Source organism: Microcaecilia unicolor, chromosome 1 (genome assembly GCF_901765095.1).
Source record: "Microcaecilia unicolor chromosome 1, aMicUni1.1, whole genome shotgun sequence".
Lineage (NCBI taxonomy): Eukaryota > Metazoa > Chordata > Amphibia > Gymnophiona > Siphonopidae > Microcaecilia > Microcaecilia unicolor.
Window position 1 is genome coordinate 652530630 of NC_044031.1, and position 19562 is coordinate 652550191.

Here is a 19562-nt window from a genome sequence, read left to right on the forward strand (position 1 = left end):
GAGATTGACTTTTTTTTGGACGTTAAGAGCAGGACTTCCCAATTCTGACAGGAACATCCTTTTGAAAATACTGGAAAAATGTACATTCATGGTGGAATTGGGTTAGTTTATTTAGGAATTATGAGAGGATTTCAGAACAGAAATGTTTTATTTTTTTTTTATTACATTTGTACCCCGCGCTTTCCCACTCATGGCAGGCTCAATGCGGCAGGCAATGGAGGGTTAAGTGACTTGCCCAGAGTCACAAGGAGCTGCCTGTGCCGGGAATCGAACTCAGTTCCTCAGTTCCCCAGGACCAAAGTCCACCACCCTAACCACTAGGCCACTCCTCCAGAAATGTTCATCGGGCACCATTAAAAACTGCAAATGGGAGATATTGGATAGGTAGATTTTACTGTTTAATGAGAGGAAATGTTCTTTTAAATTGTTGAAGGCTGTTTTATGTTGTTTACAAGTTATAATTTTGAAAATGTTAATAAAAGATTTCAACAAAAAAATAGACATTTTTGAAAAAAATATGGTTATTTCTTACATGGTGTGGGAAGGAGTAGAGAGAGCATGTATTCAGTCTTGAGTAGGATATGACTAACAGAAGGGAAACAAGAGGTGCAAAAGAGAGGGTCTGGGGGGGAGGGAAAGGAGGAAAATACTGTATTGGTGATGTACTGAAGAAACCACTGTGCATCATATGTTTGTTATTTTTGGAGCACGCCTTTGATTTTCTTTTTTTTTTTAATTCTATATTTAGAGAGTCAAGCACATACATCTTTAATGCAGTTTTAAATTTTGCAAGGGAAATTTCCTCCCTTAAGATAGTTAACGGGTTCCATAGGAATGGGACTAAATAAAAAGAGGAAGTTTGCAAGTAATTTTTAAATGGCATATATGAGGGAAAAACCGATGTTCAAGTTGGGAAAGAAGAAAATGAATTTGTGTATAAATCAAGAAATTCTCTAAGCATTCCGGAACCCTGGAGTTCAGGGCTGTGTGTGCAAGTATGAGAATTTTAAAATTAATCTTGAATGATAACAAAAGCCGGTGTTGGAGTGACCAACAGAGAAGATACATCATCCAAATCAAACTCACAACTGCTTGCTCTGGGATTTGTAGTATGGAGTGTTGCCACGATTTGGGTTTCTGCCAGGAACTTGTGACCTGGCTTGGCCACTGTTTGGAAAACAGGATACTGGGCTACATGGACCACTGGTCTGACCCAGTATGGCTACTCTTATGTCCTTATGTAAACATCTGCAAGTTGTCTAACAATCTGACTGGGATTTCGTAAATTTTGGAGTTGCTTTATAAAAATCACACGCAAGTCCACTGTAAAGCAGATTTCAGTAATCATTCTTTTATAATGGCAAATTTTGTAGATATCCTCTTCCAGGCCATATATTTCTGAGCAACTGCCAGTTCACCCAATCTCCCACCCCCCAAACTAGTTTAAAAGCTGCTCTCCTTTTCAATTGTTAGCGAGACATCAAGGAAAGGAGAACATTGTTAGGTGCCAAGGAAAATATCTTCATTTTTTCTAGCTTTTCCACTCTCTTCTTTTTAAATCATTGCTACTACTATTTTGTTTGGATTTTTTTTTTTTTTTCATTTTTCACATTTGATTTTTTGCTTCTTATCCTTCCTTTCTTTTCTTTTGTGCATTTTAGTCATCAGGTGGCCTGGCGTCTCGGATTTTTCCCTCTATTAAAGAATTATTATAACTTACCAATAATTAGACTGGAAACAGGCATAAACTTAGATGCAACTTGCAACCTAAAAACAAACAAACAAAAAACGTTACAAATAAGATGATGTACTAGTGAGATCTGATGTTCACAGGATGGTTCCGTTACTAAGGTTCTTGCAATTAAAAGTTTAGCTATAGTATTCTGGATACATTCCTCCAAAAACGCAGCTGTGCAGTAAGATCTTTGCCTTCCCAGTCTGCCCAACTGCCCCCGCCGATGTGTCACCTTAGACACTACTCAATTTCCAATCATTTTCTTCCTTCAGTCTGATCACAGTTCTGTTTCTGTAATTCCCAACATCCACCAACTACAGTGAAGAAGTTATTTCCTCCTATTGCTTTTGAGCCTATCTCCTTGCAGCTTCATATCCTGCCATTTTTAATGTTCTTCCTTTCCTCTACAGCACCCACTCCTTTTCACAGCTATAAAGCTCTAACATACATCACTGAAACAGGATATATTACAATTCATAATCATTTAAAAATCTGTTCAAATAACCAAGCCTTACATTTTCCAATTACTTACTTTATCAAAGCCCCCCTCCTGTTTCCCATCTGTTTACTAGACTTTAAACAAATTTTGAACCTTGCAAGCTGTGGATCATTTTGGTAGCACTCCACTAAAATCACTTCCACCCTCTCAACGTCTCCAGAAAGAACTGAACACAATACCGTAGATGTGGTCTCATACCCATGACCTACACAGAACTATTCCCACATCTTTATTCCTCACAGTAAGGCCTCCACTTATGCACATTTATTTATTAATGTATTTATTTTAAAAACTTGTAGTCCACTTAATCCAAAGTTCTTAGTGGATTCCAATTAAAACATTCATAAAAATTATAAAAACATAATACACACCGTAAAGAAAACTGGAATATTACACATTACCCCAAACAGCTCACATGACAACTTAGAAATCAGTCTTCACCCCAACTAAAGACTTGCGTAAAGAGTAGAGTTTTAAGCTCTCATTTAAATTCTCTGAAGTCTTAACTTTCTCAGTCTCGGTATGGACACACTCTTAGCTTTCCCAGCTATTTGATCACACTGACTGCAACCTTCAGTAACATATAGTAGATGACGGCAGAAAAAGACCTGCACGGTCCATCCAGTCTGCCCAACAAGATAAACTCATATGTGCTACTTTTTGTGTATACCCTACCTTGATTTGTACCTGTCCTCTTCAGGGCACAGACCATATAAGTCTGCACAGCACTATCCCCGCCTCCCAACAACCAGCCCTGCCTCCCACCACCAGCTCTGGTACAGACCATATAAGTCTGCCCAGCATTATCCCCGCCTCCCAAACACCAGCCCCGCCTCCCACCACCGGCTCTGCCACCCAATCTCGGCTAAGCTCCTGAGGATCCATTCCTTCTGAACAGGATTCCTTTATGTTTATCCCACGCGCCTGAGAAGATTCCTCCATGGTCCAGCCCTATTTGGATGTTTCCAGCTCTTGTCTTCCTGACTGATAGGTGTTTAAGGGGCTCATTTTCAAAGCACTTAGCCTTCCAAAGTTCCATAGAAACCTATGGAACTTTGGAAGGCTAAGTGCTTTGAAAATATGCCTCTTAATGACCTTTTGCTCTCTAGTGTCAGGATTCTACCTTTTCAACACTACTCATTGCTTATAAGGAGGCTTAGATCATTTCTCCAGGTGTTTATGAGTCAATAGCTATAATGAGGGATCTGTGGAGATCGCATATAGGGAATGAGTGAATACTTTTTATTTATAGACCCTAAGTTTCTGAAATCCCCTCCCTCCACTGATGCTTCTTACCCCTAACCTCGAAAGAGGATTTTAAAATGTACAGAAGAGGCCCTCAAATCCAGTCCTCAAGATCCACAACCCAGCCTGGTTTTCAGGATTTCCACAATGAATAAGATCTATTTGTATTCACTGCTTCCACAGTATGCAAACAGATCTCATACATATTTATTCTGGAAATCCTGAAAACCAGGCTGGGTTGTGGACCTTGAGGACCCCTGATGTAGAGGGTGATTAAGTGTGTATGAGCCTTTATAAAGCAATAATCTCCAGTAACAAAGTTACAGCAGCTGCGAGGCAGGTCAGCATTCTGCATGTGCTCTCTGCAGGTATTTTAAAAATAAGCACATACCTTGGAACGCACTACCCCCTGGGAGTAGCCTAATGGTTGGAGCAGTGGACCGAAAGCCAGAGTTCAAATCCCACTGTGGCTCCTTGTGATCTTGGGCACATCACTTAACCGTCTACTGCCTCAGGTAAAAAACTTAGGAGCCAATACTAAAAAATAATACCAGTGGTAAAAAGCAGTAAGCGCCAGATGTGCGTGAATATTAATATGCACCAAATGAATATAGAGGGCTCGAGCATGAGTGGTAACCTCAGTGCTGAAAATGGCCACAAACTGTACTGAAATTTATTGAAATGGATGTAAATGAAGTGAATAAGTACTCCTTCATAATGCCCAGATGGTAGCCCTGCAATGCACAGAATGATACGATGGCCTGAAAAATTAATGCCAGTTAAGGGGCAGCATTAAGGGTTTTGAGGAGAGGATTTCTCATCAATGTTTCAGATTCGACTGCCAGTTTTGTCCTTTTTTACAAGCCAAAGGAAGCCCCCATGCAACTTTTAAAAACTGAAGTGAGAAACAAACATATGCGCAAGTCCAAGCAAAACCAAAAGCTAAGGCACTTATCTGCACCCGTTGATCTGCGCTTCAATATGAGCATTTCGAAAATTTAAATTGCAAACTATTTTTGAAAGGCTCATACTTAAAAAGCACAGAAGACAAGTGCCAATATGTGCTTGTCCTTCCACTTTTATCTGGACATGTATGCAAGAGCCTTGCTTACCGCAAAACCCTTAAGCGCACGTGCCAGGAACGTTCCTCCTCATGCTTTCGGTTTCATAGCATGATTTTAACTACACAAAAAATTTAAATATAATTAGCTTCGGGCATCTCTTAGCTATTCTTTTGCATTTTCATTGCCTTGTGTGCTGTTGCGTTGTGGGCTTTATTGCCCGGCTTTGAGCTTTGACCCCTTAGACTGCAAGCCCTCAGAGGACAGGAAACTACCTCCTGTACTTGAACATAATGCACCTTGAGCTACTACTGAACAAGACATGAGCTAAATTCAAAGCCTACGTGTAGTCTGCATTAAAGCACACATGCTCATTTTTATTTAAGAAGGCATCCAGTGACATGTTGATTAGGCACACACTGAAGTAGGTCTTTTTTTGTTTTGTTAAATATCCATATGGCTTTACAGACCTTTAGGTTACACTGTTTTAGTTGTTTTCTTTAAAGTGGGTGTATGTTTTTTATGTGTTTAAATCTTTTTATTGACGTATTATATAAAGCATCGATACACGTCAACGAATAACCTTCCTAATACAACAGAGAACTATCAATCCGTCCACATACGTCAAAACATTTTCTACTTTTTATCCCCAAACAACCCCCCTCCCCCCACCCTCCCCTCCGTTTAATTGTAAACCTGTGTTAACTGAATCCCCAAGACTCCCTTTTAACATAATATTAATCAGACCGTTCTAATACACACGTAACTGCCCCTCCATCTGAAAACTCCAGTCTCTTCCACTATTATTGAACAAGTTGCATGCCCTCCATCTACCCCAGAAAGGACATGGAACTCCAGCAGTGAACCAAAATACAGTGTTTCCACAAAACTTTGTTCCCTCCCCCTGTTCCCCCCACTCCTTAACCACCCATAACTTGACTTACTAAACAGCAATTCCCCTCTCTCCCTCCCCACCCTCCCTTCCCAAACCATCTTACAATTGTCTCGAGTGTAAGCAACTTAACCTCCTTCATCTCTTATGGACTTTACCCCAGGAATTTTACAAATTGTTAATAATGAAACTCCTACCTCTTGGGCTCATTATTTGCAAATAAGGGTCCCAAATTGTCAAAAACTGTTTCTTGCGTCTTAGAGTGCCTTTCGCATCTCGAGCTTCCCATGCCATCAATTGGTGTATCTGATTCCTCCAATGCCCCAAAGCGGGAGTCTCCGTCCCCACCCAGTATTGTAAAATTGTTTTCCGAGCCACCAAGCATAATTTCCTACAAAGCAGTCGCCCAGGCCCCTTTAAACTGCGAAATGCTCCAGGCACATCCAACAGTAATTGTTCCATTGAACCTTGAAGAGATCTGTCCACCAGGCGTTCCAAAAAACGCACCACCTGGTTCCAAAATCTCCTCACTTTCTGGCAAGCCCAAAATGCATGATAGTATGTATGTCTAGGATGACCACATTTGGAACACTGCGAATCTTGGCCCCCTTCCACATGTGCTAACATCGCCTTAGTCATATATGCCCGTAGGATCACCCGAGCCCCACATTCCCTCAACCGCATATCAGATGTTAAAGTATAAACTCCTTTTAAAGATTGCAAAACTTCCCAAGTACCTAGCCCCACCCCGGAATCCTCCTCCCATTTTGCCTTGATCCCCTCAAACCCTCTAGCAGGGCATAGCTGAACAAGGGCCTGCACTAACCCAGAGATGGACAACCCACTATCAGAAATCTTTGAAAAGAATGACCTGAGCTCTACTCCTAGCTTGAATTGCAACTTATTCCTGTCCAAGGTCCTTACGTAGTGTGTTAGCTGTGCGTAGGCAAACTGTGCACCCCACCCCTCAGAAGACTCTTCCTCCCAAGTTCCTAACGGTTCCAACTCCCCTGTGGCTCCCATTACATGCTCCAGAAGATATATCCCTTTTTGCTCCCATTTCTTAAACCAAACATTATCCCATCCTGATCTAAACCTTCCATTCCCTCTAATAGGCAACTGATCCGACACCTCAGGGTCCCCACCTAACCGCCTCACTAAAACCTTCCACCCCTCTCTCAATGAATTCAAGAGCACACTCCCCTTTATACCCTCAGGCAACTGACTTTTTTTGCAGTGCAACAGAAAATAAAGATGATAAGGCGCAAAATGTTCCTGTTCTAAATATAATGGTGTGTAAACAGTTGTCCCCTCAATCCAATCTCCCACATGCCGAAGCATACAAGCTTGGTTATATAACTTCAAATCTGGCAGTCCCAGACCACCCTGCCTCCAATGACCTATCAATAGTGCCATTCTCAGCCTCGGCTTTTTCCCTGCCCAACAAAGTGGGTGTATGTTTTTTATTTGAATGGTCTGTATTCTGTTCATGATTTTGCATTCTTTCCTTCTTCCTTAATTTTAGCCTGTACACCACCTTGGCCTGTCAATCATTAAAGGCGGTATAATAAGTCTACAGTTTATTTATTCTATCTTGTTGACACACATATGTACATTTGCTTCATTCACTCCACGCATCAACCTGGTATTGCAGTATTTCCAGGAATGGTGCACCAAAAAAAACAAGTTCAATTTTTATAACGGCCATTTCTGGGGATACTGGCTGTCTTTTTTTTAATTATTATTTTAACTAGAAAAAAAGAAAACAAAACAATCATTCAAAATATACAAAACAGCCTGTGCAAAGGCATACAATCAAATATAGATAGTATGGGTCCTTGTACAACAAAAAAGGCCAAAGCATACACCAAAAAGTGTCATGCAAAATTGTAAATAAGGGCTGTAACCAAATGGCATTACGTTTTGGTCTCCCTTGTGTTTTCTTGAAAGTATCCTGTTGACTACACTCCTCCTTCGCTACTGAGTCACTTATTCCAAAACATTTTCTGCTTTTGCAGTCAGAACATTTCCTTGGTGTCTCTGCTGCTTGTCTCATGACTTTTTAGGGTCTCTATGAAACTTTATTACCCCTTCTGTGTATTTCTGTTATCTTCTCGCTTCTCTCTCATCAACCTCCTGTTTTGTCCACCCTATATTTTCTCTATTCCCAGCTCACTCAATGAGCCTCTCCCTATCTTGCATCTGCATTATCTTCTCTCTCTCTCTTTTTGCCCTCACCTCCTAATATTCCTTCCAGACCACATATATATTCACCCCCACTCTCTCCTTTGTCTCCTTTTTCACCCTCTTTTCTTTTTATATTTTCACACACCTCACAGCTTTTCATTCCCTTTCCCACCTCTCTCCATGCCGTGCAGGACTCACAGTGCAAACTTTCTGTTCAAAAAGCACGGCCACAGAGAGCGGCAGTCTCAAGAATTCTACTGAACACACAGGCCTCCTGTATGACCCACAGGAGTGGTTCACTCTTCAAGGACATATTCCACAACCCCCTCCAGTTTGAGAACCCTCTTGCAAAGAAGCTTGCCACTTTTCATGTACTAACCAGCCACCAGGTGCAGCACAGAGGTCCACCAGAGCCCGTGCTTTCTGCAAGAACTGGAACTTCCGGTTCAACTGAATCAACTTAAAGGATGAACGAGACCGATAACCTAGCAAGAAAATGACATAGATGCACAGAGAATGAGAGACACTCACACATAGAATGGACAGTCACAGAAGGAGTTCCAGATTGCCCAGAACTGTTTACAGTACTTTGAAACAATTTAGTTTTATAAAGTAAAATAAGCCAGACTGAAGTCTCATTGACAATATAGCCAAATGAAAGACTTGGGTACCATTCCTAGGTCAGATTTTCCATTCCGTGTGTCAGGGATGCTCAAGAGGCAGCCTTCTCAGCCCCTGCAGGGAGAGAGTCCAATAAGCATGCAACAGCAACATCTAGTGGTCAAATTTAGGGACTACAACTGCAGGGCCTTAGAGGGAGCTGCAGTCAATGACCCTCTGCCACCTTAGCTATAAACTGTACTACAATGACCAGGCTAAACAAGTTGGGCAGGAGCAGGAAGAAACTGCTAGTAGAAAAATATTCAAATCGCATGTTTTAAAGAAGGAAGGAGTCACTGTATACAGGCCTCTGACAACTTTGCTTACAAATTACTGCCTTACTATAACTCACCAGTTTAAAGGGGGTCGGGGGGATACACTGCACAGAAAAAGGGAAGAGAACTGCAGAGCTGCTCACACTCTAGGACTGGTAGATATTTCTGATACTGACATTAAGGAAGTCATGAGTGGAGGAGCAGCCTAGTGGTTAGACCACCGGACTGACAACCCACTTCAGGCAGCTCCTTGTGACTCTGGGCAAGCCACTTAACCCTCCATTGCCCCTGGCACAAAATAAGTACCTGAATATATGTAAACCACTTTGAATGTAGTTGCAAAAACCTCAGAAAGGCAGTATATCAAGTCCCATTTCCCTTCCCTATAATTATTCAGCAATACTGAATTTGGGAAAAAAAAAAACCCAAATAATTGGGTAAGGTAAATAACCTAAATCCTTCCCCCATCCCCCTAACTAAATCACCTTCCCTTCCTATAATAGAGACTCCCAAGTCATTATAAGATGGCAAGACAGCAGGTATGAACCTTAGCACTTCCGAAGCTTACCAAGCCAAAGAGGACTTGGGCTCTTAAAGCCCACTCTGACATAAATCGCCTATTGGAAACAACTAAAAACATATTGTCACCCTGTCAACTCCCCTCTAGTCAACCCCCCCCCCCCCCCCCCACCATACTCTACCAACCAGCAACCCATGCCCTCATCATTATAACGTTCTAAAATCTCCTTCCAAAGAGTTTATAACTAAACTCCATACCCATGGATTTTGCTCTAAGTAAATACCAACCAATGGCTGAAGACTACTATCACTGTTTGAGGAGACAGAGACAGACTACAAGGAACTTAGGGGTGACACCCACAGATGTTGGGTAGATGATGTTCCTCTCCCCCATCACTCTAGCCTCATACAGCACAAAATAAAGACTTCACTTACCTGTTTCTTTGGCCAAATGGTAGAATTTGTCCTTCCTGCTTTTGCCGACCTTCTTCTTCTTCCCCATAGCAGCAGATCAGAGATGACTGGGACTGAGCAGAAACACCCAGAGGATCTCTCTGTCAAACCATGCAACTGAGGTCAGATTAAACATGAACACAATCTATATTCTCAGAGCCGCTGCTTTCAGCCTTGTACCCTCTCCCCCCAATTAGCTTTCATGCCCTTAAACCCCCCTCCAAAAAAATTGTCATGATTAAACTCTACAATTGTGATTATCCCACTACCTATCCTAGAACAATCCTGAAAAAATGGAAAAACATACATCACACTTTTAAATATTAAACTTGGTTTTGTGAGCACGAACATATTGGGGGCAATTTCCAGAAGTTATTTACCCAGGTAAATGGGTTATATGACAATTACCTACCCTCCTTGTGGGTAAAAGCACATACTGATGGTTCTCTGACTTTCAGAGTGTATTCTTTTGTTTTGATGGCAGTTGCCGCTTGCCACTCCAAAAAGCAATGCCCTAGGCAACTATCTAGTTTGACTAATGGTTGCATATCCTGAGACATTGCTATAAGTAACCCAGACACAAGAACAAAACACAGGACACAAGACTACTATGTACGAACAGAATGACCACAGCAAAGGCTGCAGCAACAGTGCAAGCTTCCCTCACACACACACATATAGCACAGGGAGCAGTGACAGCTTCCCTCACACACATATATTATTCCACCAAAGTACAGTACGAGCAAGGGTGAACTAATCATACGCAGAGTTAGCACATGTGAATGGGCAGATGCTCTCAAATATAAGTTATATATGTCTCAGATGTGACAAACCACCACCCTGGATGGACAGCCAGGGAACACTTGACATCAAGTACAAGCAGTAGCAGTGCAAATTTTCTGACACACAAAATTATAAAGAAAGCATGCCTCAGCTATCCTCAAGAAATTACTGAAGAGGTCCGTGAAAGTTAAATTAGCCTGTTTGGTTTTTAAGATGTTTGATTGAACTAGCCCAGAGTATCTTACTGGTTTACTCTCGTTTCCATCTAACTGTCACATTTCAGGAAAGGAGGAAAGGGAATGAGGGGAAGGAGAGAGAGGGGAACGGACTATTATATTTTTGTTACCCACTCCAAATCTCTATTTTAGTCAGAGTTAGTGGGGCATAAGACACATATTACAATTATATTACACTCCCTGTATCCACTCAGACTTTTGATTTACTTGCAAGGGCACCACAACCAGTGGCTGTTACAGTGGTTTTAAAAGCCAGGACCTGAACTACAATTCCTAACTCACACCAGCCAGACCCTAGATGAGATTTGCTACTAGCTGCCGCCTTGTTAACAGAGAAGATGAATCTCCAAGGCAGTCAGGATGATAATCGCTTGTTTGGGGTTAACCACTCATCTAAATATCACACATAACCAGCAGTAGTCAGCAAAATACTGAGTGTCGCCAGCTGAATATTGACCCCTCTAGGTTTAAATGGAGTTTTGTACAAGAGCCAACTGTGCACAAGGACTCATGTACACATTGATACACAGCTTATTTAAATCTCATGATAATGAAGTATTAGCTATTAAGCAAAGATGAAGATATGTGAACACAAGACCCAAAGGCTGAGCTGAATGCACAGTTTTCTAGTACTGGGGCTTTAACACAAGGTCTGGGGGCACCAAACATTAGCTCGTTCTTCTGCAGTTAGCATTAGTGAGGCTTTCATGCCTGTTTCATCTCCTTACTGGAAGTCTAAAGGACCCACAAATTTCTTTCAGCTTCTGAAAAGGACAGGTCCAAAAAAATTAAAAAAAAAAAAAAAAAAAAAAAAAAAAAAAGACAGCGATGTGTAGCTAAGGGGAAGATGTGCTGTAACATACGTGTTGGACTGTTGACAAATTTAATCTGATGACTGCGTTGTCTGCCATGCTGCAATTGCTAGAACTATAAATCCTGTATAATGTTTATTTAGAAATTAAATCGCAGAAAAAAATCCACTAAAAAACAGAAAACAATCAGTTACAAAAATAGAAGGAAAAGCCTCAAAGAGCTCAAAATTCGCAAGTGATCTAACAAGCTGAGGGGCGCACAGTGGTCTCTCACTCTTTCATCATCGGCATAAAAGCCTTCCATACCAAAGACTACTCAAAACAAAACTGATCATCAAAGTATTTTTTAGAAAAAATGTGAATAAAAAAACACTTATCTTTAAAAAGATCCAAATCATAATGTGTCCACAATAAACAACTGAAGCCCAGCTCAAAGCCTGGCCGCTCCTCTGCTGATAATCCGCCCGACCCTGGGCCAACGATGGCCAACATTTCGCTATGCTTCTTCAGGGTCCACGGCAACAGGATATTTTAGGCACACCATTAGCTATCCACGCTGTTCCTCTGAGAAGAGCGTGCATAGCTAATGCTGTGCCTAAAATATCCCATCGCTGTGGACCCTGAAGAAGCATAGCAAAATGCTGGTCGTTGGCCCGGGGGCGAGTGGATTATCAGCACAGAAGCAGCCAGCTTCGAGCTCAGCTTCAATTGTTTATTGTGGACACATTATGATTTGGATCTTTTCAAAGATAAGTGTTTTTTGATTCACATTTTTTCTAAAAAATACTTTGATAAGTTTTGTTTTGGGTACACTTTTGTATGGAAGGTTTTTATGCCGATGATGAAAGAATGAGACACCACTTTGCTCTTTTCAGCTCATTAGATCGCTTGCGATTTTTGACCTCTTTGAGGCTTTTCCTTCCATTTTTGTAACTAGTTATTTTCCGTTTTTAGTGGATTTTTTCTGTGCTTTCATTTGTATGTTTCTGTAATCCACACCCGCTTTTTTGCAAACTTTAATGTTTATATTTAGTTCAGGTAGAGGACGAGCTGTTATCTAAAGTACTAGAGTCATCTTGGATTCTCAATTAACAATGGAGAATCAGATTAAAAAATCTCAGTTTTAAAAAAATTTATTTATGGCATTTATATCCCACAATATTCCCACCCAGAGGCAGGCTCAATGTGGCATACAGTGGTCTATTAAGCAAACATTAATTCAAAATACAGTATGTGGCGCCAGGTGGGCACATGGCATATGCTCTACTAAAAAGGAAGGTCTTGAGTCGCTTCTTGAAGGTTGGATGATCAGGAGTGAATTTGACCACCTGAGGCAGCCCATTCCATAGTTGAGTGCAGAGATAAGAGAAAGAACAAGCATAGACAGAAGATCTTATATTTAAGGCCACTAAAAGCTGGGTAGTGGAGATTGAGGTACAAATGAGCTGACTTGTGGGAGTTCCTGGACGGCAAGTTAATTAGAGTGTCCATGTAAGCAGGGGCTTCTCTATAGATGATTTTGTGTACCAATGCGCAGATCTTGAAAGCGATGCAGTCCTTCACAGGAAGCCAGTGTAACCTCTCTCGCAGTGGGCTTGAACTTTCAAATCTCGATTTACCGAAGATGAGTCAGGCTGCGGTGTTCTGAGCCATTTGCAATTTTGTTTCGCGCTTACTTGTACATCCCCCGTAAATACTGTTGCAATAATCGAGACGGCTTATAACTAGAGACTGGACTAGATTGCGGAATACTTCTCTAGGGAAATAAGGCTGGATACGCTTAAGCTTCCAGAGAGAGAAGAACATTTGCTTGACTGTAGAGTTCACTTGCTGCTCCAGTGTCAAGGATCTGTCAACTATGACTCCCAAGATTTTTAAGGACTCCGAGATTGGCAGGACGAGCTCAGGAGTAATTAATGTAGGAGGTCTGAGTTTGTTGTAGGGAGAAGAGAGAATCAAGCAGTGTGTTTTCTCTGCGTTCAATTTGAATCGAAATGAGTGGGCCCAGTCGAGCATGGTGTGAAAGCCTTGCCGGATCTTATTGGTTATTTCGTTTAGGTCTTTCGCAAAAGGGATGAAGATAGTGATGTCATCAGCATAGATAAATGGGTTGAGTCCCAGTTTGGAGAGAGCCGCTGCCAAAGGAATCAGCATCATGTTGAAGAGGGTTGGTGATAGTGGGGAACCCTGTGGCACTCCACAGCCTGCTTTCCAGAGAGATGATAAGATAGAGTTGGTGTTTACTTGGTAGGTTCTTGATGTTAGAAAGCCTCTCAGCCAGACTAGTACATTTCCACTGGCACCAAAGTAGTCTAGGAACTACAGCAGGATGCCATGGCGCACCGTGTCGAAGGCACTTGACATGTCAAACTGCAGGAGCAAAATGCTCTTCCCTACAGCTATTTCCCTCTTGAAGTTGGATAGGAGAGTGACAAGTACGGTCTCAATACTGTGGAGCGGTCAAAATCCCGACTGCGAGGTATGCAGAATATTAAACTTGTCCAAGTGCTCACTAAGTTGTTTATTCACCAAGCTCTCCATGAGTTTCACGAAAAGGGGAATAGATGCTATTGGTCGGTAGTTGGACAGATCATTACTCTTTTTCTTGGCATTTTTGGGTACTGGGGTAATTAAGATGTTACCATAGCTTACAGGGAACTTGCCAGTACCAAGCATGTAGTTAAGATGCAGTGTCAAGTCATCGAGGAAAGAGGCAGGGGCACACTGAAGTAAATTGGGGTACACATCCAGCCTGCAGTACTTCCTGATAAATCTGCAAAGCTCCAGCTTGACGGAAGCTATGGAAAGAGGTGAAAAGCTTGAGAGCAAACGGTCTGCTGGCTGCTTGTCAGGCCCCGAATCCAAGTAACTAATAAAATCGCTAATGCTGGAATTGTTCAGAGGAAGGGAGCTCTGTAGTTCGGTGACTTTGTCTTGAAAGAATTTGGCCAGATCTGCAGCCGGCGGGACGCCTTCACCTGTTGTGGTAAGCACTGTGGTGTGCATTAGTTTGTTTACAAAGAAGTAGAGTTTTTTGGAATCGTTGTAGTCCAGGCCAATTTTTGTTTTAAAGTAGTGTTTTTTTGCCTGCCTAATTGCATAGTTGTATTTTCAGTGAGACCGTTTCCATGCAGTGAGATGTTGGCTATCCCGGTGCTTTCTCCAGGCCCTTTCGAGTCTTCTGTTATCGGTTTTCAGCCTTCTTAGGTCGTCATTAAACCACTGGGCAGCAACTTTCCTTTTTATTGAGCACACTTTAAGTGGCGCTATGGCGTCTAGGGTACTTCTGCAACGGTTATCCCAATTGAGGAAGAAGCTATCCGAGTCCACCGGTTCAGGCCAGTCTGACTCATAGATGGATTGCCAGAATGCCGCTGGGTCAACATACCCTCTTGTTGTGTACGACGTTAGGGAATGTGTACGCCGTGAACCTTTTATCTGCCACTGAATTGAGCAGGTGAGCTTGAAGTGATCTAACCAAGGGACAGCTGACCACAGGGCTTTGGTTATGCACAAACTGTTGTGATTAGCCGATTTGAGGGAGAGGAGGTCTAAAGTGTGTCCTTTTGTGTGGGTGGCCTGAGTATTCCAGTAGATAAAGTCCCAAGAGCTGAGAAGGTCTAAACAGTCTCGCGTGTGTGCTGAGGAATAGTTTTCAAGGTGCAGATTGATGTCGCCCAGGACAAGTACATTGGGACAGGACAAGCACGTATTGGAAATAAAATCAGCAAAAATAGGTTGTGCTTCGTTCCAGTTGCTGGGTGGCAGGTATAATAGGATGCAAGTCAGGTGATCAAATAAGGTTTTATTAAGGATTCTCACTGTGGCGATTTCAAGTTGTGGCGTAATGGAGTCAGCAATGGGTTCTATGATAAATGTGGAACGATAGATGAGTGCCATGCCTCCACCTCTCCTCCCAGTACGCGGCCAGTGGACAAGCTTATGTTATGTTTCGTCAACTAAGATTGATAAGAACACTTTAGACTCTTGGTTCACGCAGTCTTGATGTCACAGGTGGATTATTGTAATGTTTATACGCGGGTACTGCTTATAAGATCAAAAACAGAATTCAGCTTTGGCGGAATACGGCAGCTAGGATGATCTTTGGTTGCAGGAAATTTGATCATGTGACTCAGCTGCTGAAGAATTTCAATTGGTTAACAACTGACGCTCACATTGAATTCAAGGTAGCATGTTGGGTTTTCAAAATAATTAATGGTTGCTGTCCTCAAGATCTCATTCAATTGATTGCTTTTCCTATTATTCGTTCTGCTTCTCATTTCAAATCTTTATTAAGATTAGGCAGTCCTTCTGAATCACAAGTTCATTACAAATGTATTCATGAAAGTTTTTTTACCAATCTAGTAAAATATGGAATTCTATTCCAATCCAAATACGTACACTTTCCAGTTACATGTTATTAAGCAAAATGTTAAAAACTTACTTATTAGATAAATATATGGAGGATTAGTTCTATGTGTTTGATACTGAACTAGATAATATTTTTCTGTTCCTTTCTTTTCTGAATGTAACCCGCTTTAATTCCAAGATAATATAGACAGGATATAAAATAGAATAGAATATGTAGTAATGGTGTTACGGTTGGTGTTTGTATGGCTATTTTGTTTCTGTGCTATGTTGTTGTTTTCTTTTATTATTTTATGCATGTACTGTTGTAATCCGCATAGAATTGGTGAATAGTGCAGAATACTAATTCTGAAATAAATACATGCACCATTAATTGCTGATATTAAAAAACTGCACACACATGCTACTCAGATTGCCAATACACATATGGTAGAATCCTATTATATATAAAAATATTGGTATTACAAAAATTACATACACAAAAATAGCGTTACATCACGTACGTGGAAACCATGGGAAAAATAACCTTCACTGCATGGCAAATACTGCCCTGGTAACCCTACTGGACAGTCTGCGTGGACCATGCCAATATAATTTTTCCGTGTGCCTCAAATTTATTTTTAACACGTTAGGAAACTTGCACTGAGTCAGCTCTAGGGACGCTACAACCTACAGATGTGATAAATATGCAAATATAGAATGGCACACGCAAATTAAATACATTTCCTAGACTCCTGCCAATGTAAATATGTATGCTATGCTTATATAACCATAGTCCTCACACTATCTGCTAGATTCTATATATCACGTCTTAATTTTCATTCGGAAATTAAAGCATAGTCTATAATAATGCGTGTAACAAACTGGTTAACTAGCTAATCAGCACTCAACTGATATTAACAAGCAATTATCAGCATTAATTAAGATTTACATGCACAACTCGCTAAGCATATTCTGTAACGTGGTGTGGTGTGCATAAATTCTAAGCCACACAGTTGAAAAGGGGGCATGGGCATGGCCATGAGTGGGGACGTTTCTATAATTATGCACATAGTTATAGAATACACCCGCTCTGCACCTAATTTAGGCATCAGGATTTACACTAGGTAAAGCCTGGTGTAAAATTTGGTCATGTAGAGAGGAGCTCAGTATATTCTATATACGGCACAAAAATTTAAGCCTATTTTATAAAATTAGGCGTACTTTGGAAACCACACCTAGGCATATTTTTTTTCCACACTATCAGCCACCATATATACAGAATCTAGCCCTATATGTATCATAAATATGGTTAATAAATACACACATAAACATGATCCTTAAGCACCAGAAGAAGTGACCTGTGGTCCTGAAAAGCTCATGCCTCAATAAAGTATCACCATCTTATCGCGTTTGCTACCAAAAAAACCAAAACTGTACTATTATCAACTATGAGGAGGCAGAGAGACACCAAATCACACGCATTTGACTGCCCTCATATCCTCACACGCTGGGTAGCCCTCTTTACAAGCATTCGGAGACCAGTCTTCCCTTCCCGTGGTCTGCCATCTCTCCCTCTCTCTTCCCTGTCCGCGATCCGGCACCTTTCCTACAAACGACCCCCCTCCCTCTCCGCGCGAATCCTACCATCAAATTCATACCCAAGATCGCCCACCACCAGCTTTGCTTCTTCTGTATCACGTCCTCTTTGACACAACTGCACTCCTAAGTTCGCATGCGTTCCTGTACAGTCCCGGAAACAGGAAGTTGCGTCAGAGGGCAGGACATCGGATAACTCCTCCCAGGAAGGATTTCCTCAAGCATTAAACCCAAAGAGGTTAGATTGAGAACGGGAGACGGTATGATGCAAAGAGGTTAGATTGAGAACAAGAAACAGTATAAATCAAAGAGATTAGAAATCAGAACGGGAGACGGCGTGACGTAAAAAAATGAAGCCAATTAGGGTAATCTCTCATTCCATTTTCTTCGCGCAGCCCCTCATCCCCTTTCACCCAAAACAAACAAACGAGCTTGCTCTACCCAAGTTGTTGTTCTTTATCATTGGTAGCATTTTTATTCGATTTCACTTATATTTTCAATTAGCTCTAAATTATAAATCATTTATTATAGGGGGGACCTTGTAGTCCTACAGAGATGTTTTCACTTCGTTAAAGGGGCCCCAGCACAAGACATCGTGTTATGAGAATCAGGTACTTAACAAGAAGACACTTTTTTTTTAATTTCTTTTTTATTAGTACTAGTTCACAGAAAGTTATTGACTCAGGAGGGAAGGGCTTCCTTCTTGCAGAAGTTCTGTCCAGAATCAATGTAAATATGCCAATAGTGAAATCTGTTGGATTATTTGTAGTAAATAATTAGCAGATTTTAGTACACACAGCTTCAGCTTTAGAAATGTTAATTTCTTTCTTCATCTCTCTCTCATTCACCCCTGAATAATTCACTGCTGAGTCACTTTAAAGTTGAAGTAACAAAACATCTGTTTACTCACAGTTTGTAGTTAGATTATAATCAGACAGGCTTATATATACATATTACTATACATTTGTATTATCAGCTCCTTCCATGTGCTTAGATGGTAATGGATGCTCACACCACCATAGATCCTCTCAGGTTAGGAGAGATCATGAGCTCCATGTGCTGCATGTGCTGCATCTAAACCCCCACAGGAAGTTGCATAGCTGTGTGACCTCTCTAAGTAATTCACATCAGAGGTCACAGAGTAATCACAGAGAAATAATAGGTGACAGGCAATGCATGTAAAATACAATTACATTCCAACAAACCCCTTCTCATGCATAACTGTCATGCAATTATTTATTCATACAAAGTCCAAGCTTTATACGCAGATTCACAAAATGTTCTCTGGGTAACGGTTTGGTCATGATGTCAGCTGTCATCTCACTGGTGTGACAATAGTGTAGACTGATGACCCCTTCTTTCGCCAACTCTCGCACGTTGTGGTATTTCGTTGCGATGTGCTTGGTGCGTGACTGAACCTTGTCATTCTGTGACAGTCGGATGCAGCTCTGATTATCTTCCATTATCTGGATTGGTCTCTTTTCAGCTATTCCAAAATCCAGCAAAAGTTTTTCAATCCACATCAGTTCTCTGCACGCTTCCGATACGGCCACGTATTCAGCTTCTGTAGAAGACAGACTCACAATACTTTGTTTATGACTGGCCCATGAAATTTGTACATTTCCATACATAAACACATATCCACTTGTGGATTTATAATCAGAATGATCCCCTGCCCAATCTGAATCACAGTAACATATTAGTTTTGGATTACTATTGGCTGAAACCTTTAATTTACAATCAATGGTACCCTTTAAATACCTTACCATCCTTTTAACTGCAGTCCAATCTGATTTGGTAGGTGAGCTGACCCTTCTGCTCAAAATTTCTACTGCATTTGCTATATCAGCCCTGTATGTGGTAGCTAGATATAAAAGCTTACCTATGGCTGATCTATATTGGATGTTATCTGGTAAAGGTTCTCTTACTGTTTCATCCTTCAGAAAATCAGTGATCATGGGAGTGCTTACAACTTGGGCATCTTGCATACCTAAACTTTCAATAAGCTCATTTATTTTCTGCTTCTGGCTTAGAAGATAAGAACCATCATTTTGTTTCTCAATTTCTATACCAAGATAGTATGACACATTACCAAGTTCTTTTATCTCAACATTGTGGTTTAAACATTTTACAATGTCCTTGTACTCTTGCTCACTTTTGCTTGCAATGAGCAGATCATCAACAAAAGCTAAAATGTATGCATATTGTCCATTTGTGCACCTAGTGTACAAGCATTTATCTGCTTCATCTTGCTTAAAT

General features: G+C 41.1%; 1 protein-coding gene across 2 annotated transcripts in view; it reads right to left on the reverse strand.

Moving 5' to 3' along the window:
- The window catches only part of FTSJ3 (FtsJ RNA 2'-O-methyltransferase 3), a 48315-nt gene extending 30839 nt beyond the window's left edge, over positions 1-17476 (reverse strand). Inside the window, exons 1-4 of one of the 2 annotated variants that reach the window (XM_030186067.1) lie at positions 17366-17476; positions 9509-9627; positions 7999-8104; positions 1721-1767 (exon numbers count right to left, since the gene is read on the reverse strand). In XM_030186067.1, coding sequence (XP_030041927.1) covers positions 1721-1767; positions 7999-8104; positions 9509-9575 — 220 coding nt within the window. In that variant the 5' untranslated portion in view covers positions 9576-9627; positions 17366-17476. Of the gene's footprint in view, positions 1-1720; positions 1768-7998; positions 8105-9508; positions 9628-17351 lie in introns of both variants that reach the window. The other variant, XM_030186076.1, reaches the window with a different exon arrangement.
- Positions 17477-19562: the final 2086 nt, after the last annotated feature.